At 47.1% G+C, this 26,862-nt stretch overlaps 4 protein-coding genes across 7 annotated transcripts; 2 read left to right on the forward strand and 2 right to left on the reverse strand.

Annotated features, from left to right (window-relative positions):
• Positions 1–7,211: 7,211 nt before the first annotated feature.
• LOC120709129 lies at positions 7,212–8,555 on the forward strand. Its single transcript, XM_039994659.1, has 3 exons — positions 7,212–7,768; positions 7,877–7,941; positions 8,029–8,555. The coding sequence occupies exons 1-3, from the start codon at positions 7,420–7,422 to the stop codon at positions 8,191–8,193; spliced, it is 579 nt and encodes a 192-aa protein (XP_039850593.1). The 5' UTR covers positions 7,212–7,419; the 3' UTR covers positions 8,194–8,555.
• Positions 8,556–8,629: 74 nt separating this feature from the next.
• Positions 8,630–13,788, reverse strand: LOC120709128 (probable serine/threonine-protein kinase At1g54610). Its single transcript, XM_039994657.1, has 7 exons — positions 13,390–13,788; positions 12,309–12,614; positions 10,183–10,500; positions 9,879–10,094; positions 9,566–9,666; positions 9,371–9,488; positions 8,630–9,194 (listed from the first exon to the last, which is right to left on the reverse strand). Exons 1-7 carry the CDS (start codon positions 13,633–13,635, stop codon positions 8,832–8,834), a joined length of 1,668 nt encoding a protein of 555 aa, XP_039850591.1. The 5' UTR covers positions 13,636–13,788; the 3' UTR covers positions 8,630–8,831.
• Positions 13,789–18,728: 4,940 nt separating this feature from the next.
• LOC120709130 (ubiquitin-conjugating enzyme E2 27-like) lies at positions 18,729–21,540 on the reverse strand. 2 transcript variants are annotated; one of them, XM_039994661.1, is made up of 6 exons: positions 21,252–21,540; positions 20,620–20,668; positions 20,195–20,354; positions 19,257–19,346; positions 19,028–19,162; positions 18,729–18,951 (listed from the first exon to the last, which is right to left on the reverse strand). In XM_039994661.1, exons 1-5 carry the CDS (start codon positions 21,430–21,432, stop codon positions 19,055–19,057), a joined length of 588 nt encoding a protein of 195 aa, XP_039850595.1. In that variant the 5' UTR covers positions 21,433–21,540; the 3' UTR covers positions 18,729–18,951; positions 19,028–19,054. The 2 variants fall into 2 exon arrangements, with proteins under 2 accessions (XP_039850595.1, XP_039850594.1); XM_039994660.1 differs by having other exon boundaries at positions 18,756–19,162.
• Positions 21,541–24,407: 2,867 nt separating this feature from the next.
• LOC120710818 (protein TIFY 9-like) lies at positions 24,408–26,666 on the forward strand. Of its 3 annotated transcripts, none has more exons than XM_039996388.1 (6): positions 24,408–24,672; positions 24,855–24,933; positions 25,065–25,149; positions 25,285–25,390; positions 25,583–25,640; positions 26,420–26,666. In XM_039996388.1, the coding sequence occupies exons 1-6, from the start codon at positions 24,594–24,596 to the stop codon at positions 26,436–26,438; spliced, it is 426 nt and encodes a 141-aa protein (XP_039852322.1). In that variant the 5' UTR covers positions 24,408–24,593; the 3' UTR covers positions 26,439–26,666. The 3 variants fall into 3 exon arrangements, with proteins under 3 accessions (XP_039852322.1, XP_039852323.1, XP_039852324.1); XM_039996389.1 differs by having other exon boundaries at positions 26,423–26,666; XM_039996390.1 differs by having other exon boundaries at positions 25,077–25,149.
• The last annotated feature ends 196 nt before the right edge of the window (positions 26,667–26,862 follow it).

Consider the following 26,862-nt stretch of genomic DNA (forward strand, 5'->3'; position numbering starts at 1 on the left):
ACGTGCGCCGCCCCTGTGCACGCCCACGTGCGACACTGCTCGCCGCGCCGCCCGCCGTCAACCACAGTGCCGCTGGCCTGCTCGCCACTGCTGCCACTTGCGTCCCATCATCCCTGTGCCGTCTCGCCGCCCGTGCGCTGCTCCACGACACGCGAACGCGGCCGAACACCATTAAAGGCTCGCCACGCCGCTCGCCGGCCGCCACCACCTGCCCCTCCGCTCCACCGCCTTTCCTCGGCTATAAAGAGGTCCCCGAGCTCCACAATCACCACCACAAGCCTCGCTGCCACCGCAGCTCCCGCTCCCCGGCCTGCAGCGCTGCCTCCATGCTCGCCACCGCCGCCCTCCACTGGTCCTAGCCGCGCCACCTCCTAGAGCCGCATCCACCCAAGGTGAGCGGGGGGATGGAGTCCTCGCTCCTCCCTCTCCCTTTCCTCCCACAAGCTCTCGCTCCGAGCTACCCCATCAGCGCTGCCCGCGGCCGCCGCCCGCCCGCCACAGCCACGGCCGCCACACCCCTCCCTGCAGGGCCCCTCCTCTGAAATTTGGGAGGGGGATCGACCCCTAGCGCCGCCTGGCCCCTCTTGCCCCTCCTCCCGTCTGCCACCGCGGCCCAGGGCCGCCGGCCAGGCGCCGCCGACGCCCCTAACGCCCCTCCCCTGTTTCCCGGTCGGGAGGAAGAAGAAATGGGCAAATATGCCCAAAGCCCCCTCCCCTATCTTCTATTTACTTAAGAGCCCTTCCACCTTTTAACCTTTTTGCAAATTAAACCCTTCCTTTATTATATTTCAAAAAAAACCCTTTCCTCATATAAACATATCTCTGAATAAACCCCCGACCTTTTTCAAAATGACCCTGATAAATTCTAAAATACCAAACAAGCCCCGGCCTTCTCGAGAATAATTACAAATAGGTCCCTGACTCCTTGTTTAACCCCTAAACCTCGCTGTAACCTATCATTTCATGCGCCAAACAATCTCCGATCGACCTGAGACTTTACCACACCTTTTATAACATAGTTTTGGCCATGACATTAGAAAATCGTCCAAAAATATTACCTCTATCTCCATATCTTAATTGTTTCTGATTCGAGCTCAACGATAAAACTTTTATTTCTTTTTCTTGATTGTGTGTTTGTTCGTATGCATCGTAGATCACGGTGTGAACGAGGGAGAACCCGTCGACGAGCAGTACTGCGAGTAGTCAAACGAAGACCAGTTCCGCGACCTCGAACCCGAAGGGCAGTGCTTCGATCAGGACTTCCCGGAAGGATTCGTAGACGACAAGTTCAATCCCGCCCTTTGATGCATGTTTTGTCCTAGTTTTTATAAACACAACCTATTGGCCTGTTTTTATAAAATTGCATATGTTTTGCCTGTTGAAAACATTGTTGGATAGCCACCCATTGATTTGTTATAACCATTCCTTGACCACTTAGATTAATGTCTGAATGTGATTTGTTTGGATGTTAATCGCTGCTAGAACACTTAGGACCTTATACACAATACAACTTGTTTTATAAAAGGAAAATGTGTGAGTGTGTGGGAAGGAAAAATGTGGAATTTTCGAAAGATAAGTTTAGACGGGATGGATGGCACTTCTGTGTGATTTGCCAAATGGTGTGCTCGGCCTGTGTGGTAGAGCAAGAAAGGGAGATATCCATCTTGTCACCACTAAGGACCGAGTTGGTGTGTCGTGTCACCTAACTCCACTATCGTGCAAACCACTAGACCGTTGAATGGGCAACGACTTAGCATAAACCCCACTAGTTAGTCTGATAGCCATCAGGAGAGCTGAGAGCAACGGGTGATCAAGGAGAAGGGATTAGCTCTGTGTGACTTATGCCCTGGTTACAACCTCTGTGTTAGGTCAATGACCCCTTGGTGGATCCCGTGATGGCTAGTCATGTCTAGCTAAGGTGGGTAATGGCTTTATTGGGATCTGCACCGACACTAAGGTGATCGAGTTGCGGTACCCCGCTTGTGGGTAAAGTTGCACACCTGTGCAGAGTTAAAACCTATTCGAATAGCTGTGCCCAAGGTACTGGGCGAGTTACGGTGTAGTCACATAACTAGTGTTTATTTTGGGATGGGTTGGCATGAGTTGTTTTGGGAATGTGTCCGGCAGCTGTGCTGTGTGCTACGGCGGATGAGGAGTCCGGTAGCAGCTTAAAACTTGGATCCTGTGTGGATCAACCCCTCGTGTTACTCGGTAAAAGAAAACTGGTTTTGGAAATGCTTGCTTTCAAATGAACCCTTAAATAAAATCTAGCTTTCCGCAAAAGTAAACCTTAACCTTATCCGTGAATTACCCCGTGCATTATATTTTGTTTATCCCCCCTCGGTGGGTGTGGTTGGACTTGCTGAGTACGTTTGTACTCACCCCATTTTTAATCTTTACAGAGGAAGACCCAGACTTCATTCCCGAGGACGTCGAGTAGGGTACCGTCCTGCACCCAGTCTTGCCTGTGGATTAGGATCACCCGCAGGATATCCCGCATGGCGCAAGACTCTGATGACCCCCTTTTTATAATTAATATCATTGTGTGGGTGTAGGATGTAATCCTCGCGATAGTGGTGCTTCTCTGCCCATTACCGCGTAGAGTTGTACGGTGATGAATCATCTGATGTAATAAATTTGTCATCAGCCTCCTAGGACTAATGTTGGTATCACATTTAAGTCTTCTCTTATGAGGGGACGCTTCAAGCTCGAAGCCGCGCCGCCATTCCACTGCTCCCCGTCGACAATTTCGCCGCCCCGAAGCTTCGCGTCGAGGTGAGGGAGCTCTCCAGTTCCTTTTAACTTCTCCTTCTCGCTCTGCTTCGCCCGCATTAGCTCGCCGGCGCCGCCGCTCCGCCATGCGCCGCCGCAAGCCCGCTCCGCTCGCCTCTACCCCGCACAAGCCCCGCCAACGGGTTCGCCGCATTGCGTGCGTGCTCCCCGTCCAAGACCCGAGCCAAACAGAGCCCCGGACGGCCGATCCGGCCAAGTCCGGCGGAGCGCCGTCATGCGCCACCATCTCAGCCCGCCGCCGGCCGTTCAACGCCACCGCCGCTCGCCCCAACCCGCCCAAGCCATCCGATCTCGATCCAAGGGTCCAGATTAGATCCCATCTTAGTCAACCCAGAGCCACCCGATTTCAAATCAACGGCCCAGATCTGGTCATACCGGTCAACCGTGTCTTTTTGCAAATAAACCCCTCGTTTTTTTTCGGAAATAGAACCCGCCGTCCTTAGTTTTTCTGAGCTAACCCCTGAGTATAAGGTTTAATTATGTTTTAGCCCTTGAATCTTGTTTTAGCCATAACTTTCTTGTTTTAGATCCGTTTTCGACGATTCTTGCGCTCACACGATCGTTGCAACGAGTAGAATAGTTTAGTAATCTTGTTTTGTTCAGTTCATATTGTTTGGTGTACTATTTCTTATCTTTTGCAATTGTTTGCTTGTATGTGCGTGTGCGATGCGATAGACGATCCGTAGTTCGAGGAGCAGCAGCAAGATCAAGACTTCAGAGGATCGGACCAGCAGCAGTTTGAGGAAGGCAAGTGGACCCTTGATCATGTTTTTGACCCATGAAATCACCAAGTCTATCACATTTACTTTTATGTACATGCATGTGTCTATAATATGATGGGAACCGAGTTAAGGACACGCCTAGTATTATTTACCTTATTCCTTGATCAACTTGGGTTTATTTTCATGTTGGGTAGCTATGCTAGTCGGTTTACCTTGGTTATGGGTGGATAATGTTAATACAAATGTTATACTTGTTTACTTCATGTTCATGATGGCTTAATGTTGTTAATCAAGATCATATGTGTTAATTGGAATATGGAGGACCACCCAAGAAAATAGTGCAACCACAATACCATATGGCTCTGGTCTTGGCTGAATAATTGGAAACTCTAGCTTGTGATAATCTTACCGAAAGGGCAAGAAGGGATGCATCGATGGGGTATAGCTCGGTCCTCTTGGGGCAATTGGTATTGTTTAATGGTCCTTTGGCAATGTACCACCTCATTAGGACAGTGTTATGACCACTTTGACTTGAAACCTTAGAGGATTGTCATGGGTTAGGGAATCTTTGTAAAGGCCTCGTAGCGTCCCTATGCAGTCATACCTAAGAAAGTATGATATGGTGCTTGGCCCGCACTTGCATGGTTGGGTTTAAAGTTCTTCGGAGCTTTTACGCGAATTGTGGTGAAAGTGTACAACCTCTGCAGAGTGTAAAACTGATATATCAGCCGTGCTCATGGTCAAAAGCGGCTTGGACCCTCACATGATAATTGAACTTGAAGTTGTTCTAAATCGAAGCTTTTGCTTATGGTTATGTTGCTTATCTTCATATATGCTTATCTTATGGGTTTAATGGTATATACTTATATCTAGTTAATGCTTGCTAATAAAATTTGATCAACTAAAAGTGCTGAGTGCAGTTAGCTGTGTCAGCTATTCCTTGAATTAGCCTTGCATGTATTATAGTTGTTTCCCTACCACTTGTTGAGTACCAACCATAAGTGTTATCACCCTTGCATACTTGCTGCTCAGACCATAATAACAACTGTCCGGAGTATCCAGAAGACTTCGAGGATTTCTATGCGTATGTCTCCCAGTCATCTTCCTGTGCTGAAGAAGATTCTGTTGCTACTCTATAGACGTTTACTTATTCGCTTAAGGCATTCAGTTTTGTAATAAAGTCTTTAATACTCTCTTTACGTTTGCACTCGTTGTGATATTCACTTTATGGTCAATCATATGTGTGTAAACTGATCCTGGCGCATATATGAGATGCATTCGGTTTGCCTTCATAAACTGGGTGTGACAGAAGTGGTATCAGAGCAGTGTTGACTGTAGGACGTTAGCCTAAATAGAAATGATAAAAAATTAAGGTCTATCTTCCTTAGCAACCATGCTCTTTCGTGCTTATTTGCTTAATCCTTATTGATAGCTTTTGTCTCGTCCTTGCCTCTGGATATATGGAGAAGAAAACGGCCATCGCCAGCTCTCTGCTTTGCGGTTGTGCTTAGCTGTGCAGTGGGGGCGCAACGAGGAGCAACTTGCTCCGAGCAAGACAACCGGGACAGTGCGCCACTCCACGGCCTTCACCACGCTCCCCGCGCCTGCCCTGGAGTGCTCGCTTCCCTTTGCCTCGCCGCCGGACCACCCGTGGGTGGTGAGTGTGTCTCCGTAACTGATTTCTATCAAATATCAATACATCTTTTTGTATCCACAATTAGCACTCCGTGTAAGATCTTCTATATGGTTCAGTCCGTCTTCCCTGTCTTCCCTTTTTCATAACTACTACCAATTTCAAAACATAGGTTGTTTTGATTTTTTTAATTGATAGTGTTTGCTATGCATTTAGATATAACATATGTATAGGTACATAGTAAAATATATGAATCTAGAAAAGTCAAAGCAACATACATTTTAGAACGGAAGGAGTATAATTTGATAATAAGATAGAAAAGAACATCAATGACGCATAACACTCAATGTTTGAAAATTGTACTATATACAAACACTCAATAGCTATCTCATGTTATTTTGAGCTTGCAACTGGAAAAAGCAATAGTATGAGATGAGATTCCGAAAGTAATTAAGGTATTATTTTCCCTCATATTTTTTATCTAGATTGTTTGCAGGGAGCTCGACGTATACTAGTACAAAAGTTTGCTCAGAACTATGGTATATGCAGTGGCAAATAAAATGCATATATTTTCTCGAGGACAAAATCATCAAACATATTTATACTTATGCTCTTGCCAGAAATCTGCTTTGGTTTCCTTGTCTTCATTCGTTGATTTATATAATAGTTTGTTCATCAAATTCTAAAGCTCGCTCCTCCCATCCAAGAATTACCAGTGGCTAGCACAAACATGGGCCGCGCCCCTGGTTTAGTATGCACGAAACGCGGTCTGTCTTGTATACCAGCATGGCTGAATAAATTGCAGAAGATAACGTTCAGGTTCAGGTTTCTGTTCACTGCAGCCCGCAGCAGTGTTTAAGTGTAACCTAACGGCTATAGTGTATCTGAAGAAGGAAAGGAATGCACCATCTTCTGATGAAGAAACTTTTGTCTGAAGAACAATACTAACTTGCAACAGAAGTCCTGTTTTTCCAAGATCCCCGGTCACTTTTTCACGTGCTAGTCCTAGCCAGGGTTAAAAAAACCGGCCGGAACCGGTCCGGTAACCGCGGTTACCGGTCTAACCGGCCCGGACCGGTTCCGGTTCCGGCCGGTTTCAAACCGGCCCAAATTCAAATTTTAAATTTGAATTTCAAAATATGGAAAAATTCCAAAAAATTCTTAAAAATACTTCAAGTTGCGACGAATCTAATGGTGTCAAATTTTTTCAAATATTCGTTCATTTAGTATACTTTGCGAGCATTTGAAGTTAAACAAAAAAAACATGCATACAAAAGTATACAAATACAATGTAAAAGTAGTACAAAAGAGAGTTGGAGGGTTCATTTAGGCTAAAACATATTATACAAACATTCATTTAGTATACTTTGCGGGCATTTGAATTTAAACTAAAAAAGAAAAAAAAATTGAATTTAACCTAAACCGACCGGTTACCGGTCAAACCGACCGGTAACCGGTCAAACCGGACCGGTAAACCGGTCTAACCGGCCGGTTAGATGTTCGAAACCGGTATAACTGTGGGTTTTGAATTCAAATTTGAGTTTGGCCGGTTTTTACCGGTAACCGGTCCAACCGGTCCGGTAAACCGGAACCGGTGGCCGGCGGTTCGGTCCCGGCGGTCGGTAAAAAAATCCCTAGTCCTAGCTCGGCACCAAACCCTAGGTCCTGTGACGAACGACGCTGCATTCAACAAGCGGTAGGTTCCATTCACATGGAGCTGCATAAATCGCCTGGAGCAGTTGGGCTGCCTGCACGTAGCTCAAAAATGTTTCAAGGAAATCAAATACGCCTAACTGAAATACTATTGAATTGAAGATGTGAAAGTATTGAGCCATACAAATACAATACAAGCACGTTGTTCTACTAGCCCATGTTTAGAAATGTAAAAAAAAAACATGCTGGTTGAGAAGCTTTTCTCCTAGAGACCACCATTTGAATTTTTTTTTTTGTTTGAGCCAGGGCACACCATTTGAAGCCGGGCTGTTATTTTTTTTCTGACGAAAAGTTGGGCACCTTCATCACATAACAGCCCATCAGGCCCAACAAAGCCCATCCCGGAGCCCTCTTCTTCTGCCAGGTGGGGTCCGCCCCGAGGAACCCGCGCCGCCGCTCGCCGGCAGCAACGGCCTGAACCGCCCCCGGGCGCGTCTCCTTACTAAGGCCGCCGCCCGCGCGGCGCGGCGCAGCGCACGAGATCATCGCTCCCGATCATCCAGCGCTCTGGCTCCCGGACCCGCCTCCCGCTCACGGGCCTCCCCTTCGCGGGCCGCGATGGGGTGCGGGGCGTCGACCGGCGACGGGGCCGGGCCGCGGCGGCGGGGGTGGGCGCGGGCGAGGGCGCTGGGGCCCAGTGAGGCGTCCACCACGGGTCTGCTGGCGCAGGGGCAGCAAGGGCAGGAGGCGGAGCCCTCCTCCGCGTCCGCAGGGAGGAGGCGAGGCAGCAGCAAGGTGGCGCCCGACCCCAAGGGGCAGCACGAGGAAGGCTCCCCCTCCGCGGCGTTGCGGCCGGCGCCGGGCTCGCCCAGCTTCAGGTACTACTGCCAGAAGACGGCGGCCGTCGACAGGATCGTGGCCGACGCCGACAGCAGCGACTGCTCCCTCATCATCGACAGAGACAGAGGTGCTTCATTCAACTTGACGCCCTTCCTTCCTTCCTTGGTCGTTTCTTGAGCTGCCTGCCATTGGTGCTGACACTTGGTGGTTCATCAATCCTTCTCCTCCTCTGCAGCGACGACGCGCCAGGCGAGCAATAGGGACGAGGTCGCCGTGACCATTGCCCACGACTCCAGCCAGGTACTAGCAAATTATGAATTGCGTATGCACATCAGCACATGCTTGTGGATCATCTCCTAACTGCTGATGCACAAATTAACCCTGCAGGTGTCCGAGCATAAAGAGGGAGCCAGGTGGCTTAGGTTCAGAGGCATGTCGATGGTCACCACGGCTTGGTGCAACTTGTTCAGCCGCCACACCAGCAAACCTTCGCCACCGCCTCCTGCAGAATCATCACATGATCCTCCCCCTGCTGCCGCTGCAGCTGTATGATCTCATCTCTGATCACGCAGCGCTGTATGTGATCTTCATTCTCTACGTCTCAGCTTGTAAAAAAACATGGCTGATTCAGTCGTCTGTTCACGGTGCTAGCTTTGCATCATTTGCTGTTTTCTTCCTAATCTTCTATTCTTCTTGGTTAGTGCTTGAAATTAAGCTACTAACCCTGTATTTGAGAATCTGATTCCGTAAATGATGTAAGGAGCATGAGCACTGGGCTGCTACTGTTGCCATAGAGGAAAAAAACACAAATTAGCGTTTGGAAAAGAGAGCAAATCTGGAAGCTGTTCGCCCAAGTTTAGACGGTTGTGTAGCTGTAACAATGGTGTGAGATTATTCAGCAACGACATTAAGCATCCCCTTGACCCCCTCCTTTCCCCCCCCCCTCTAATTCCAGTGCAGTGATTCAAGCTACAAAAATGGGTGGGGATGTTCTCAGATCTTACTCTAGTTGCTGATGAAATTTTGCGATCCATTATGCAAACCAAATGCATTATATTATACACAGCTCTAATTTATAATACTCTCGAACTATACAAGTAAACCTATCCGATCCACTGTGGTTGAAAATCACTGGCTGCTGACTAGCATCTATAAAAAAGGACCAGAAAAGGGGGACTATGGTTACAATGTCATTTGACCGGGCCTACTACATTTCTCCCTTTGCCTCTGAATTGCTCCCTATTCTTTCTTCTCACTTCCATTGGATGGCCAAGCGAGTAAGGCCGGAATGCACCGATGAGAACAGCGGAAGGTGCCATATTGAGGCTTGGCTTGGCCTTCTGCACGCCCTTCTTCGGGCTATTCAGGTAAGACTTCATGTGACCGAATAATAGGCTTGGCATTTTCTTTAGCTCAACAACTGAAGATGTGAAGAATTCTTCAGTGGTTCCATCAGCTGATGAATCTATGCTATAACCAATCGACGCATCCAAATGAGGTGGAGGAAATCTCTCAAGTTTGGTAGTGCTCGTGCTTGTTACCAATCTTGGTACCTGAAGATAAAATCAATATACTTCATCATTTATTCGCTGTTTTGTGCCAAAACAGTTGCTTGAATATGCCTTTTGGCGTCGACATTCCCAGGACTGGTGGCAATTTAAGCATGATGGTGTCGAGGTTTGAGTAAAAGATTCTTGCATTGGAAGTTAAAAGGGGGCAACAAACACACCTTTGGATTTGCTTGCGGCTTATTATTGACATCTGGAGTAAATACTCTGCGCCCAGGATTTTGCGAAGCACGGTGTTGGTTTTTATGACGTTCTACTGACCCATTAACCCTTGGCTTCCTGAAAAATATACAAATGTTTAAGTTTTCTGCCAGCAAAATATAGAAACGAAATAATTGCCATGAGCGGCGCCAAACCTTTTGTGCTTCTCGTACTTCAGTTTCACGTCTCTTTCTTTACATGGTGGATACCGCGGAAGGCTTGATGGTTCACAGGCATACGGTTCTGTCCTGAAGAACTGTGTCCACAGAAAACGAGAGCTTGATAAGTACAGTTGAACAAAGGATCACCTCATGAGTTCCTACTCAAAATTAATCAAAAGCTAACCCTAATCCATTCTTTTGCATGCTGTCTGCCACATTTTTATCTTCTTTATTTCTTCTCATTTTGTATTTGTTCCATGTAGCAGTTAATTTTAAATGGCTTGAGGGTCGATAGGGTAGTATTAACCTCACTGTTCAGAGCATCAGTTGCGGTGCCTCTCATATCTGGGTCAATTGATAGGAGAGTCTCGAGAAGCGATAAGGTAGATGGTGGCACATCTTTGAATTTTTCAGCTAGACACCGTTCATATGGCTTGAACGTAGGATGAGCAAACTTCATCTTCTCCCAGTAATCCTCTGATGGAGCACCACACAACTTGAAAATTTTGTGCAATTGTTCCACCTAAACAAACCACTAGTTAATAGCTAAATCAAGTGATATCCTGCACTATCTATCCAAAATTAACATTGCAACAGGACAAACTAAGTACCTCCGTTCTTCCGGGGAATATAGGCTGACCAAGAAGCAGCTCTGCCAATATGCAACCCACACTCCAAAGGTCGACACTAACACCATAGTGAGTTGCTCCTAACAAGAGTTCAGGTGGACGATACCAAAGCGTGATCACTTGGCTAGTCATTGGCCGCACGTTATCAGGATCATAAGAGGTGGCAAGTCCAAAGTCAGCTATCTTAAGAATCCCATCACTGCTGACAAGTAGGTTCGAGCTCTTGATGTCACGGTGCAGAACACCATTGTTATGACAGTGCTCAATCCCGGAAAGTAATTGTTTCATGTAGCATTTGACCTGCAAACAAGGAGCTAGACTTTATGAATACGACATATAATGAAGTCAGGAATACGTTTGTCAGTAACTTGTATTGATGAAAAATATCTCCTAGTTGGAGCCTTCCTTTTCAGAAAAGAAAGTAATTGATAACCTTTAACTATCTTACTATTACTAATTGGAGGCTCCTTTTAAAGCCTCCAGGTGAAGCCACCTAGAATCCTAGGTGGACAGTCTAAAAAAATAGAGAAATTCTACAAATTCTCACAAAAATCAGAAACATCCGGCCATCAATTCGGCAACTTTAATCATAATAGCCATTGGATTTGTTATCTTTTTTAATAAATTACCCATCTTTGCCATTATAAAATAATATCAAATAGCCCCCTAAATTCTTATGTATATCATCCAATGATAACATAATAAAAAGTTAAAATGAACCCAAATCTGAATCAAAATTATGTTATTATAATAAAATTTTAAAGCGCATCAATATAAAATTCTAAAGTACTATTCCTATCATTATTAATATATTATTTATGTTATTATTTATATAAGCATACTAACCATAATGTGTTTGTCACCATATATTCATGTATAAGAGAAGAGATAAGAATACCAATCTTTGTGTTGTTCACATAGATCAAACAAAGTGTTCAATTAAACACATATCAAACATATATGGAGGTGTGATGTGAAGTGAGAAAAAAATGTTAGTAACTAAACCTATAACATAAATTACAATTACATAATGATAAATATGTATCTTTGCAGTACTAGATTAGAATATTTAATTAGTTAAAGAGAGTGTGAGATAGATAATTATTAGATATCTCTAACTAGCCCGTGCGGGAGCACGGGTTGATAGACTAGTACTATATGAATGCCAGTGAGTCAATTTTTACCGAACCAGGTTGACCCATTTCCATGGATTCCAAACGGCAATACAGAGCTTTACAGGATAGAGTTTCAGAGATGATGTCCAGTCAGTTAACTGCAGCCAAAGTTGACAGCTGGGATCTTTGTAGTTCGTTGAAGGGATTTTGGGGAAGCAGTGTGCGTGTAAAAAGCGTGGAATGCCTGTCTCTGTCAATTGGACTCATGTGTTCAGACCTTGGAAATGCTCTGCTTAGTCTAATAGGTTTACAGGTCCACATCAATGCAGTGTTCTGGTCTGATTTGTTTGCTTCTGGCAAAAAGCTAAAGCAAAATTCCACTGCAAATAATCAGTCAATGATGCTTCTTCTAGAACCAAAGAAAGAAGTTACATCAATTACGAAGTATTCGGTCTCCCAAATTGAGGACTTGACTGGCAAGTATATGCTGACAACGCTACAAATGTCTTAGTTTCCCTTTGTGCTCCCTTGAAAAGAGGTGTGACATTAGTATGACCCACGTTATGTTATTAGTAAATAGTAACTCCAAGTTCTTTCCAACACATGCAACTTGTTTTTAGCAAAGAACTCTGTGTTCTATTAGAGATCATCCATTTACCGCAGTTGAATTCACAAGCATAGTAGTACTGACTTCTGGCAATCCTAATTCCTAAGTAATCAAACTGCATGATGCCAATTTTTCTTTTTAGTGATAAGTTCCCTATCACAGACTACCAGGAAACCAAAATAGGGTTGGTTAAACTCTCCACATCATGAATCAGAACTCAAGAATGATTGAAACTCGTATTGCTTGTCGCACGCAGATTCGCCTCCGAAAACTACTGAACAACTAATTTCCAGGAACCGAGAGAGATCAATATAGCTGGCCTCTAACGGTGCCCATACACTTCATTGCTTCAGGGGGGCAGTATGTAGCAGGAGAAGCGATCGTACCTGAGGCAAGGAGAGGCGGCGGCCGGAGGCAGTTGCGCAGGCGGTGAGGCCGGTGAGGTCATGTTCCATGTACTCGAAGACGAGGTAGAGGGACGGCGCAGTGTTGAGGCGGGAGGTGACGAGGCCCTGGAGGCGGACGATGTGGGGGTGGTCGCCGAGGCGGCGGAGCAGGGCGATCTCCCGCGCCATGAACCGCGCGCTCTCGGCCTCCCCGACGCCATCCACCCGCACCTTCTTCAGCGCCACCACACGGCCGCTGTCCACGTCGATCGCCTTGTACACGTTGCTGTATGTCCCTGAACCTATCTGCGCGCCCACAGCAAAAAAAGATCGCAACTTTTTTTTTTAAGAAAAGGCTCCAATTGGACGAGGCAAGCTAAGGAATTTACAGTAGTTGATTCTTTCTTTTCGTTTACTGATTCATTGACTCGGCTCTAAAATAAGTTAGAAAAAAAATCTGCAACAACTCGTTTCTTTGAAAAGACCAGAGAGGATAGCATTTACAGGCACTCACAATCAATACGAACACTGCTAGTTGACTTTTCCATTTGTCCTTACGAATTCTTGTGACACGGACAAGCATATAAAGTATGAACGTAAATGATGGAGCTGTTGCGTTTTTAAATCTCAGGAAAGATGGGGATTTTTTCATCTCTGCTTATTTTTAAGCACCCGGTTCTAGGAATTTGGAGCTTGTTTATGTGTTGAGATCACCATTTGCTTTATTTTCTCCCTTTGATGCATACAACTCATAATTGAACAAAAAAGAACCCATTGCTCTCTTCAATTCAGAACAAGAAAGCCAGAAAGATCTTTTTCTTTTCCTCTTGAGTAGGTGATACGCCAACAACTCAATTACGATGACCAGAAAAAGCAAGAGCTCAAATTACTCGCCGAATTCCGCAACCGACGATCGTGTACGACAAGGACGAACAAACAAATCGAAGCAAGGGATCAGAAAGGCAAGCTGAAATCTTTCCCCCAACAACCCCCCCTGTTTCCATGAAAAGGCCAAACTTTCCCGGTAATTAACTGCCGATCAAGCACGGGCGCGCGCGGCGGAAAGGATCGTCGTCCTCACCTTCTCGAGCTTGTGGAAGGCGTCGGCGCCGCGGGGCGCCCATCCGCGGAGCGCGTCGCCGGCGGCCTCGGAGAGCCAGAGCGGCCACCCAGACGCGTCCTTCCTCACCGCCGCGATGTGCTCCTGCTGCGGCGCCTGGAGCTGCACCTCTGCTGCCTTGTCCCCTCCTCCCGCGGTGGCCGCGGCGGCGGGGAAGAAGAGGGAGGAGCCGGGCGCGGTGGCGAGCTTACCGAGGATGCAGCCCATGGCGGGGCCGCGTCATGTGCGGCGGGGGTGGTCGCCGGCGGCGGCGCGGGGCGGCTGCGAGGAAACGACGGGAGGACGCGGGAAGTTGAGGAGGGAGGGAAATGGGAGACCGCCTCAACTCGAGCTACGTGACGGGTCTTTTGTGAGGACTGGTTGGCATTTTGGACTACCTGGCTCACTTTGGATAAAATGTGAAAACATTTTTATTTTTTGCAAACAATGTTTCTCGTGCTTGCTTAACGAGGAGGTCGTCAGTCGTCACCGGGTTTCAAGGTCCAGAGAGGGCATTTGTTCTGCTGGCAACCAATATCAGTGTTTTTCTCTCACACTAATTCACCAATTTTTTGTGAATTTTTTTTGCAAACAATGTTTCTCGTGCTTCCTTTTGTATCCCTAATAACTAGGGCTTGAAGATTTGAGTTGATAGATGAGGGGGGCCCATCTGTTTGACGAGAAAAGGTTCCTCCGGAATCAAGGGGCTCACATTTGACACGGAAGTGACGTCAAAATTCAAAAGCTCCTTTTACACGGGAATAAAGATATTTCAGTTCCTATTACTAAACTGTAGCGCAAAAAAATCCATTCTTTTGCAAAACAATTAAAAATTATTTTAAGTCACTCATGTACAGGTACACGCAAGTTGGTTGCGAATTTTTGCTATTACAACTTACAAGTCATATAGAAAAAAATACTCCCCTCATTAGCCAGCTACTCGAAGAATCCATACGAACAAGTTTCCAAACATCTCTGGATCCTGAACCCAGTTTTCCATGCATGTGCGATGGACCCGCTGCATGCACGTACAGTAGCTATCAGAGTAGGAAACGAAATCAAATTAGCAGAGCAATTCTACTCTTTTCAGAACTCCTTCCTCCTTTTGCAGCCTTCTCTTTACTACTTTTCCCAGTTTCCCTGCACAATCGATCGTGATTTCTCTTCATCCCTGACGGGTCCGGGCGCAGGATCACAGATCTCGGGGCCTGCCCCTCCGCCCCGTGTCAGCTACCTGCTCAAGCCCCAGCACCCAGCAGAGCCATGGCTCGAGCAGCACAGCTCGACTGACTGATTTGACAGTAACATCACAGTGAATTGTAGTAGCCAGCCCAGCCTAGTGAAGAAGTGGGCGGCCAAACTTTAGGTCAGGGTTAGTTGCATCGCATCGACCCCTGCAAGACGAACGACCCAGCATCTAGCAATCAGCAGCAGCTGTTGCTGTTGGTATGCGCAGCAATTCAAGATGGAGATCATTATTGGGCTATCAGTGGTAGTGCTCGGCTCACTCACACACCAACCGGTCACCGAATCCTTCCACGAGCGATCAGATTTGGTGCTGGAGACCTGGAGTCCTCGTAGGTCATAACTGCCGCCGCCTCCTTTGATCTGGTTGAAACAACTGAACAATACTATTCGGGCGATCGAAGATTGTTCGTCGCTGATCACTGCCCGAAGAGTTTGCCTGCAAATAGTTTCTTCTTTTTTCCAGAGCATGCCTGACCTGCAAATAGTTTAGATGCCTGTAGATCATGTTCAGGGGGTTCGGTTGTTCACGAGTTGCCATCTACCTGTGTGGATGAGTACATGTCTAGAAGATATAGAGCTTACCTGAAAACAGTTGAACATTCATATACAAGATTCTCCATGGCCTCTCGATCAAACTGTCCCTGAGAGGGGGAAAAATAGGGGAAGAGTTGGGTGTAGATGTAGATCGTATCGGCACTGGATCGGTTTGTTGAGGAGTTGCCATCCTTGTGCATCCGTTCCACGGCACCGTTACTTACAACATCTGCCACGTCCATTCCACCCAACTAAACTGTACCTGTATTCTGCAGTGACGCTGGGGCAACAGCAGAGACTACTGTGACCCCCTGATCATCAAGTGCAGCAGCAGTTACTCCCCGAGAGCAAGACAAAACAGCCTTAAACATCTTTTGTTTTTCCTTTTGCTCTCGGTGTTAACGAAGGCTGTCAAATCGTGGTTGTTCTGTCCTATTTGATCGCATGTATGACGAGTCAATTCGTCATAAAAAGAAATTGTTTCCTTTAACAACAGCATTTCACCCAGACCTGGCTGAAAGTCTTCGCAGTCATCTTCCAGTCTTACTCAGCCAGCCCTGAGTAGTGTGCAGTGACTTCACTCAGGGGCTCAGGGCACAGCATGCCTGGCAGCAGCGTTGAGCCTTTGACCATGTTCCCGGCGGCTTGTGTGACTTCACCCGCTACCCGCCGATCGCTTAGGTCATGTTTAGTTACTAAATTTTTTTTCTACAATATCCTTCACATCGAATATTGAGACATATGCATGGAGTATTAAATGCAGTTAAAAAAATAACTCATTATACAGTTTAATTTTAAACAACGAGACGAATCTTTTAAATTTAATTAGTTTATAATTAAATATTAATTATTAAATAACAATAAAAGTGCTACAGTACCAAACCCCCAAATTTTTTACGAACTAAACAAGCCCTAAGAATCGGAGAGAGTTCATGGATACTAACTGCAGCGGCATGTATGGCTTTATTTAGTTGGAAAAAGTCTACATCACCTCCTCATCTATGGAGGGTGGACTACATAACCTCCCAAACTATGAAACGGTCTATATTACCCCCCCTGAACTTTTCAAAACCGGTCAAATTACCCCTAAAGTAGTTTTAAAAAATCATAGTAAATCACAAAAAAATCATAAAATGGAAAATCCAATTGTGTTAGACTCCAAATGAGTAGATCTACACAGTGAACATATAATATGGTATGTTTTAGTATATTTTTTTGCTGTAGCTTTAGATCTATACTTTTCTTCATAGCTATAAAAAATATATTAAAGCATAACATATTATATGTTCATAGTGTAGATCTACTCATTTGGAGTCCAACACAATTGAAATTTTCATTTTATGATTTTTTTTAATTTACTATGATTTTTCGAAACTGCTTTAGGGGTAATTTGACCGATTTTAAAAAATTCAAGGGGTGATATAGATCGTTTCATAGATTGGGGGATTATGTATTCCAACCCCCATAGGTTAGGGGTGATATAGACTTTTTTGCTAGTTAGAGAAAGCAAGCCCCGAAGCCAAGTACTATGCTGTAGCAGCATGACTAGCGTCAGAAGGGACGGGTCACCTTACCGTGTAGCTAGCCCTACTGTTTGGACTTTGGAGCTTGATGAAGTAAACATGTAGGATGGGCCATACAGAGGAGACAGACGCGTGCTAGATGCTACTACTACTGCATCTGAAATGTAAACCTGTTCTGAAAACACATGAACACGAGCAGCTTGTAATTTTAGCTGCCTGAAGAACGTGGGATCCAAGAAGGAACTCGTGATCAACGTTGCGGGCTGCACCCGGACACCCTGACCATGCATCGGTGCATGCCAAATTTTTAGACGATCAGATGGACCAACCAGTCTCTGAAAAAGGAAAAAAAATTACGTGTGGAGCTTTGACTGTAAAGTGAAGTCGCCATACAGGACTCCGGCCTAACCGGTAATAACCACCATGCAACTGGGCGGTTCCAGCTCCATCAGACCATCACGCACGGCTGCCAACACCGGTGGCAGCCGGCAGTGGCACCGGCCGGTCATCTCAGCCAGCACCACCCCCAAAAAGTCTCGCCGGGGCACCAACCCCTCGTTGAAATCCTGATCTGCGTGCCTCTGCCTTGGCCCTTGGGTGTGATCAGTGTCAGCATCCATGTCATCGTCTTCAGTCATGGTCGTTGGCTCGTTGCTCCTCTCCCTATAGGCTATGGGAGGATGGAGGTTGCCAATTAGTATAGTATACATATGATCGAGCAATTCATGGATAAGTATATATATTATATTTATATATATAATGCTTGCTCGTCACACGTCGGATCGACTGATGATGCCTTGCTTTTGGGGTCAAGCAAGCGGGCGGCCGGCCGGTCTTCAATGGCCGACGGCGACGCGTGTGATGTTTGGGGGTATGGCTTGCTTGGTGGAGACAGATGTGGAAGCTGCGCTAGTGCACGGCCATTTTCAGCTCCTTTTCGTCATCTTAGTTGCCACTCAGCGCTTGGCACTCGAGCGAGAGAGATAGCCTTAGGATTTCCGTGTCAAATCGGGCCTGTGATACATGACTCCTCCAGATTTTTCTGTGTGAAACCGTGGCTGCGATTCTTCTTCTTCTTTTCTTTTTGTCTCTAACAGTGATAGATTACTGTCTGTCATCTCCTAGAGGCTGGCAGAGAGGTATGTATTTAGCTTAGCTAGGAGTACAACACTTGTTCGAAGTCAACGGTCCCCTCATTTACATACGACTGAGTGTTGGACCTCTTCGATTTCTCTCAACGTATTTGACCAAACAGAACAGCCCAGACAAAGCACCAAACTTTGTTTCTAGAGCTACAGGGCATATCTGGGCTGTAGCTACCCGATACTTGTGCCACCTTATCTGTAGAACAATAAACATACACTATTCAGAGTTCACACTTATCAGGTTTCAGTTTTGATAGCTCAACTACACGCTGTTCCATCCTCAATATACACAAGGGCCGAAAGGCGAGTAAAGTTTAGGTGTGTAAATCGCTCTCAATTTGGTAAAGCGCGGGGTTAAGAATGACAACACCCATCACTGGTCACTGCCAGTGTTACCGGTAAGACAGGGCGCCTAAGCGGTGATAATGATGCATCAATCATTGCCAGGTAATCCTAGTTAATCATGACTCCCGGCATAACTTACAACCTAGTGACCCACAAGTCACAAGAAAAAGAAATAATCAAACGTGATATGAGTATGATATCGTCATGTCTTAATCCTGACCTCTTGCCTGATGCCTTTCTTCTAGAAGAATCAGCTTTCGACGCATACCGTTCCAGTCATTTCCTGCGTGAAACAGCAGCATGAGATCCCCCCCCCCCCCCCCCCCCCCCCCCCTTTCCCACAACGTTGCGGTCAATCTCCTCTCCCACTTTTCAGATTTGAGCAGACGCGCAAGTAACCAGGCACAGGATGCGTCCAAAAAAAGAAACGCGCCACGGCCGACTCACTCAAGCAACCAACGCGAACATAAGCATTTCAGACAACGGGTAGTAGCAGACATGACCAACCACATTCAGACACATAACATAAGAAGCAAATTTGAGAGATTACCCATCACATTCCAATCGCTCAGTTTTATGATATAACTGAAATGAAAAGCATCAGCACTGACAATTCGGGCTACCAGGCACGGAAATGCAAAATGTGAGACAAGAAAAGAAAATGAACGAACTCTGAAGTTATCATAAGGCGGTTTTCACGAGCCCCATGGTCCAATCCCCTATATAAATTGTCTCCATAAATGGCCACACTGAAATGGCAGAGCAGGGGCATTAGCAGGCATTGTTCTCTTATATAATATAATAACCAATGAGGATGCAATTTACAGTTCATATATCCACCATAAGGGTGGTTCAGCCAGAGCAGAGCTTTTCGAGAGCCATGTTCTCATCACCATCGACACTCTTCAGGGTACTTCTCACCAGATCCTCTGGGAAGCCCATCTCAACCAGCTTCTGCACCTGCACTCATCAGCACAAACAAAAGGTCACTACTGCTCATCAACACGTACATGTCTTACATACACAATGATATGATGAACGGTAATGTCACTACCTTCTCTTCCATGCCAGTGGACGTGCTCTTTGCGAAGGCCTCTGTCCAGTAGCGAGCTGTAGCAGCGAATGTTGGATAATCACGCAGGTACTGCAGAAAAGAGTCAACACAAAGAAATTAATGGGAGAAGGTCGGTAATAACGATTCATAATTTCATCTGCAGCTTTATAGCCTTATAGGCCTACTGTTCCATTCATTATCGCAGTGAATTCTCTGAGCTTATGCTTACACTCTGCATCACTGGAGTACGTCCGGAAGGGAGTTACTAAGGACAATCCTGTAGCCAATAGCCTATTGGCCTATTCTGGCTAGCAAAGTAACCATCAAAATATCACTGGCACACTCCAACGAAAGCACCTATCTGTGTTGCCGGACAGTCGCCATCTTTTATATTCACTAAAAGTAAAAGTATGACATGGTGTATTTCCTTCGAATTAGCTACCCTCAGTTCGGTTCGGGACATGCACAAATAGTAAACAATCTAGCACAGTAGTGGCATTTACATCGCAAACAGCTGATTAGCAACTTCTTACACCAAGCTTTCCGTAATATAGATCGGTGTTGACCATCAAAATGCATATGAGCTTGCTGAAAACTGAATAGAACTACCTTACACCCTATCTTGCTGCCTAGCATCTGCATTAACGCTACATGGAGAAAAAGAATCTAAAAAATTGTGCGCTGCAGGCGGCAATCTCATTCTCATGTGATGGATGCTACAAAGCTCACCATACTTACTTTGCTGCAAAACTGTATGATGCTATTCAAGTACATAAACATGTTTTCTGCATAAACAGTCATTCTGACTCACTGTTCATAGAAATCCACCAAGGGCAGGCTACGTTAATTTTAACTCCCAACCAACTGTAGCTTCACTGGTTAAACAAAATATATAGTGCACTAAACCAAACAGGAAACAATCAGTTCAGACTTCAGACCTGTTGTGCAACGACAGCATCCTGAGGATCATCAGGTGCAGGAGAAGAAAGCAGAGCTTGAAGAGAAAGCAACGCAGTCTTCAGAGTAAGAGCTGGGCTCCACTGATCTTTCAGAATGTCCAAGCAAATTGCTCCGTTTTGGCTGCTGATGTTAGGATGCCTTTAAGATAGATTGCGGAAGTCAGAGCTCTACTTAAAAAAAAAAACTATTGAGAGGGCAGCAGAACTTAGAAGCATAAGGGGGCACAAGTAACAAAATGGGATGATGATGATCACTCAATTAAAAATCTGAAGAAATGGATTTGAATTATCTGCCACTGCCTGTTGTTCCTGATCTGAGGAAATATCCCAACACATGTGTAGGAACATTATGTAAAGAGAATGCAAAGTCCACAATACAAACAACTGGGAGTAAGGTTGCATACCATACTTTAGTGACGAACTGCATCTTTGGAGGTTCAAAGGGATATCCACCTGCCAACCAAAGATCGAAATCAGTCAGGCTTTCATACCTCTTTATTGAATTCTAGTTATTGGCACCCAACAGTACACAAGACATTCAATTCTGGGAGTAAGAACAAGCAACAGAAGTACCACAAACACAACACCGCAGAATAGTTACAACATAGCAAATACAAAATTGAAATGCACATTGAAGCGGTGCGTGTTAACATGTGTTAACTTGGAACAGACACATCTGCCTAGCTGTTCTGATGCGGTGGTTCATTGCACGGCGAAGCGGAAGGTGAATCCACAAGCTGTGGTGCTTGTCACCGACGTCTGCCCACCCATACCCTAACCCGGAATCCGGGCCAGCGAAGGAGCGCGCAGAGTTCGCAGGCAGCAAACCCTAATCGACCCTGAACCCCCTCCACAGGAGAGGCAATCGCGCGTCGCGGCAAATCGGCAATCTATCCGCCCACCCACGAATCGCCCGGGGAGAGTGGAATCTGCAATTCCAATGGCGCGAGGGCGAGGCCGACGGGTGGAGAGGGAGGGGGATCCGATGGAAGGCAGGCGCGGAGTGGGGGGGATTGGAGGAGGACGGGTGGCTCACCGGGTAGGCGGATGTCGATGACGAAGGTGCCGCCCTCGTAGGGGCTGTCGGCGGGCCCGGCGATGGTGCCGGTGAGGTGGGAGATGTTGGCGCCGTCGTGCAGCGCGATGGAGACGCCCGAGACCTCCCGGTCGCGGTTGCACTCGGTGAGCTCCTTCTGCACGCGCGAGACGTCCACCATCGTCGCCGCCGTCACCTCCTCGAGCCTCGCGAGATGGGAGGAAGAAGAAGGGCAGGGAAGGAAGGGGATGGAACTGGAAGGATGGCTGGCTGATTTGGCGTGAGAGGAAAATACTGCTGGCTGACTGAATCTCCCAGCCGAACAGCTGACTGAATCTCCCAGCCGAACAGGCTGACGGAGCTGCCACGCTACTAGTAATAATACGGCCGCTCATACTTTTAATTGCCACTCAGCTAATATAATCATCTCTACACTAATCTGGTTTAGTGAACTGCAACTACTACTTAGTAAATAAATAAATACAAAAATATACTGCTGGGAATTCGTTTGCTGGACCTGGATGGGCGGAGATTCTTTTGGGTTTGGGATGCTTGCCTTGTGGTGCCGGGAATTCCGAACTGCAGTTTGTTTATTGCCGTTCATCCTGTCGATGATTCGTTGTGTTTTTTTTTTGGCCTACTCGTTTGAAAAAAAAAATTACCATCGATCTGCTTGTCGCTCGTGCAGGCTTGCTAATCAGGTTCCATAAAGCTCCAGCTTGTGGCAGGAAAAGGCAACTCCGGCACACACACGTACACATTCGCATAGCAGAATCCGCATAGCATGAGTTGCCATACTCCGGCAGGCTGCAGCTTCTTTGGGTCAGTGGGCTGATGCAAATGAGCTCATTGGGGTGGCTGTAACTTTTCACGGAGCCGGTGGTTGTTGATTTGGGCTCACGGGGAGCTTCGCCGGCCCGAAATTCCGTGCTGGGCCCGCTATTTGTGTCAATGGGCTTGCCCAGCACGGTGCTTTCCTTATCCGACATTGGTTTGGCGGTTGGGCTGGCTGAAGGGCCCATTTAACAACCAATGGGTACAGTTGGAACCTATATATCTTCCGGAAATTTTTTTCTAATCATCTTCTAGTGTTTGAGATTCGTGCAAATCAACTGCAACCTTTGGATCCCACCTGAACCCTAATCCCCACCTCCTTCTTCCTTCTCCCTCCTCCCTCCCAGTGCCTGCCCGCCGCCACCTGCCGCCAGGGGCTGCCCCGCGGTCGTGCGATGCCGCCCCGCAGCCTCGACTGTCGTGCGCCGCCGCCCCACGGCCCCGATGTCCCGGCGCCGCCGCTCCCCTGGTCTGGTCTGGACAACCGACGCGCCTGCAGCCCCGCCGTCGTCCCCCGCGTCGCCGCCCGCATGCTCCGAGCACCCCACCGCCTGCTGCGCGCCGCCGCCTGCTCCGCCGCCACCTCCTCCTGCTCCGCCGCGAGTCTACTCTGCCACCGCGCCCGCGTCGCCATCTCGCCGGGCCGCCGCCACCGTCCGCCGGCGTTGGAGAAGAAGGTGGGGTTCAACATTTTCGAAGTATTAGTTCAACATTTTCAAACGATTGGTTCAACATTTTTGAAATTGTAGTTCAACATTTTTAGAATGCTAATTCAACATTTTTTTAGTAAAATATTGAATACATTGTTAGATGGGCCTTAGTGGGTTTTATAGGTGAGTTGCTTAGCCATCTTCCACAAGATACATAGGGACCCCATGGGTACACGTACGGTTTTACAATCTTACACAGATGGTTAAGTCCTGTGTCATGATTAATCGGAATTATCTATTCAGTTTCTTCTAAAAGGAATCCTTAGATCCACTTTCAGCTTTTTTAAAAAAAAACACCTTCCCCAGTTAGATTTTCTCTTATTTTTGAAGCAAGTATATATATAACAACAAGAGTAAGATTGAGACCGGTTCAGAATATTTTGGCCAATTCATACGTACGTGCTTCATACTTACTAGCAGCTACGTACTGGTTGGGTGCTGCTGTTCCGTAGTGGTCGGAGTAAGATAAAACCCACTGTGCCATTGTGCCGGTCTCACTGTGAAAAGCTTGCTACCTCTTACTTTCCTGTATGTTGCCTGAAAACCCTGCCGGTTTTTCTTTCTCTTCCGCTGCTAGCAAGGATCTATACGGGCGTGGTTCAGGCTATGCGCGCCAACTGCGAGTGTCGTCTTCTCCGGGGCGGTTGGTCGTGTGCTGAGGTATTGCAGCCCAACCAATGGAAGGTGGACAGGGAGAAGGGCCTGCTGGGCGTAGCTAGCTGCCGGATGGCCCGAATAGCAAGGACTCGAGGAATAGGACGAGACGCAACCGGCAGGCACATGCACCCTCCGACGAGACGCCCGGAAGGCAAAGTCGTTGGGCTGTATTCAGGGAGTGACGCGATCAGATGCGCGTGTGGTGTGGATACACACGTGCTGAAATGGACTACTCGCCGACGAGAAGCGGACCTGATCTGCCGTGCGGCACAGTACAGCCATTGCCCCTTCCTTTGTATGCAATCGAGAACTCCACTACTGTACTTTTCTTGAGAGAGAGAGAGAGCTACTGTTGCGTTCGGTAGGTTGGAGCTGAAATGGTGTGAGAGAAAAATACTGTTGGGCTGGCTGGAGCTGGAGCTGGTGACTGGAGTGGTGTGAGAGGAAAGTACTGTTGGGCTGGAGCTGGAGCTGGTTGCCGAACGCAGTGGATATATGCAGAGTCATGCATGCAGTTTGGCTTTTTCCCTGAAGAAAGAAACTGTGACCGGCAGCTATCTAGCATCTGTATGTCCGTCGCAGCCCGGCGCCGGATCGACCGCCGATCCGGCGAGGCCGCAGTTCCGGCGATCGCCGGACTCGGCAGTAGCTGTCATGTGCATGCCTCTGCTGTGTTTCGTCAGTTACGTCGTTATTCGTGGCAAAAAAAACAGAGAGCGACACAGTAACGTGCCATCCTGCTCCTGTTCATCATGCTCCCCCGATCCTGCGGCCGGTGGGCGGTGGCTGCTATAGCGGTATAGCCTGCCGAAGCTACCAATATTTTACACGTGCTCGATCGATCTCATTGGACATCCTCTTTAACTTGTTTCAGAATGCAAACCGGGAATAGTTAATCCATACTATATCATTCAGACAAAGTACTCCAAAAGCATTTCTTTGTTTGTCCGTTCAAGTGTCTGCCTCGCCCAAGCAAGCAGCAAGCACCCCTGCTGTATCCGTCTCCTCCTCTCCCTTCCGTAGCCTGTGCCTGCTCTCACAGGGGCAGGGCAGCTCTGCCCGCTCGTACGCACGCAGCTGACTGACATAGGAGTAGTAAATTAGTGACATCGACAGACGGGCGCGACGGAGCACGCGGCGGATGGATATGGCCAAGAACGGGCGCCCATCAGCTGAGCACACGCCGGTGCGCGCCCCCAATTCCCCCTCCTCGCCTCAAGGTATAGCAAGCTCGGGTCGATTTGCCTTTCTGCGCCTCATCACATCGGTCGGGCTCCAACCAAGTGCTTTCTGGCTAGCTGCTCTCGATCATGTCGATCGATTTCTGTTGCGTGTGTGTGTGTGTATTGTGTCGCGTCGCATCAACTGATCGATTACCGTCGTCGTTCCGGCTAACTGACAGTACTCGCCGCGGGATCCTCGCCGCCGCCGCCGAGGACGAAGATGGGAAGCTCCTCCGGCGACTTCTTCTTGGCCAGCAGGTCTGCATGTCTCTAGTAGTGTTGAACTGCTTCGCGCGTGTCTGCATGCCACCGTTCAGCTATCATGCATATCAGTGTCGATCTTATATATTCTTCCTTGTTCATGGACTTAATCATGGCGGCGGCGCCAGCGCCAACGCCAGGACGACGGCGACGAAGCCTCTGACGATGTTCTACAACGGCGGCGTCGCCGTGTTCCATCTCCCCCAAGATAAGGTCTCGTCGTCGTCCATCATGTCCTGTGTACAACTGAATCCGATGATGACTCGATTTCTTTCTGCAAGTACGTAGTGCCGGGTGATCAATCTTGCCTAATTCCTTGTGGCCTTTGGCGCGTGACCATGACGGCAGGCGGAGGATCTCATGAAGATGGCGGCGGCCGAGGGAGGCGGGGACGGCCGCCCCGGTCCCCTCCGGCCGAACCACGGCGAGGAGTTGTTGTCCAAGATGAGACAAGGTATACAGTAATAATTACTGAATAATTTGTTGGTCATCGTACAGCTTTCCTGCGTATTCTCGAAAGAAAAAAATTTATTGGTCATCATAGTACTGGTATGCACAAAGCGTGCATCTCCATGCGTGCATTCTTTAGAAATTAGGAAAGGCAAGAGAATAATGGGCTTTCTTGTTCTGTTGACCCACAACGCAGAGATGCCCATTGCAAGCAAGAGATCTTTGCAGCGGTTCTTCCAGAAGCGCAAGGAGAGGTACATACGCACATGCCATACATCTCTCTCTCTCTCTCTCTCTCTCTCTCTCTCTCTCTCTCTCTCTCTCTCTCATGGTGCCTTTGCTTGTGTGTTTGTGTAGTTTTATTTGCTTCATGAATCATGACCAGTTTTTCTCAAACAAACGAGTATAGTACTAGAAGTACTTTTGCTTGTTGCTTCTACTGCTAGATAAGCAATGAGATCATGCCATCGTAAAATACTATTATATATAGGCGGCGTGAAGCACGTTTGGATTGACCAAACAGTACGCATATAATTATCTTCTTCTGTCCATTGGAATTGACGAACCGAGCTACAGCTAAGTAGCTAAAGTTGTTTATTCCACGGGCGCCCCGTGACCCGGCAGCTGCGAGACAAGAAAAAGCTGTAGAATCTGTCGCCCAACTGCGGCACGGCTCGCTTCTCAATTCTCACGAGAATTCCATTAGACTTGAGAAACTTTTGTTGTTGTTGTCGATTACTTACAAATTGGTACTAGTAACTGAGCAATTTATACCCCGTCCAGTAGGTGCTTTTTTACCGAAAGGAGCTGAATATATGAGTGAATATGCAGCCTGTAGGAAGTATGGATCAGCTACTAGTCTGACGCTCAGATAAGCGCCAGATAGAGTTTAAATACTTTCACCACAATGCAATTGTGGCATTCTAAAGAACATGGACATGGTGGTGAAAATAGCTGCGTTACCAGCTCAGTCAAAGTCAAAGGAACAGTTAATGTTAAATTTCATTTACACATGTTGATTTATTTTCCTTAGCAGGATGTTCAGGCCCTGATGATCAGTGGCGTGCAGACATGCAGATGGATGATGGATGGAGCAGCTAGCTATAGTTTTGCAACATCAGGTGATCATGGATCCACGGTATAGCCTATATATCCAATGAAGACGATGCAGGGCGTGCATTGTCTAGTTATTTATGACTTCATCAGTAATTATAATGTACCCATCTAGTAGAGATCTTGTTGGTCTTGTAATTACATGTTATTAAGACGCTTGGTATGTATACGTGCGGAGTAAGTCGTAATTAGAGAGGGGCCACTAATCCACTATATATAGTAGCACAGAGAACCAACGGGCCTTGCACAGTATGAGTTCTTAATCTTGGGCCCTTGCGGCACATTGGCTCGTTTCCGGCCCAAAACGATTTACAGCAGCCCAGACGAGTCAACGGAGCTTTTCTCAAAAAAAAAAAAAGACGA

Source organism: Panicum virgatum, chromosome 5K (genome assembly GCF_016808335.1).
Source record: "Panicum virgatum strain AP13 chromosome 5K, P.virgatum_v5, whole genome shotgun sequence".
Taxonomy (NCBI): Eukaryota; Viridiplantae; Streptophyta; class Magnoliopsida; order Poales; family Poaceae; genus Panicum; species Panicum virgatum.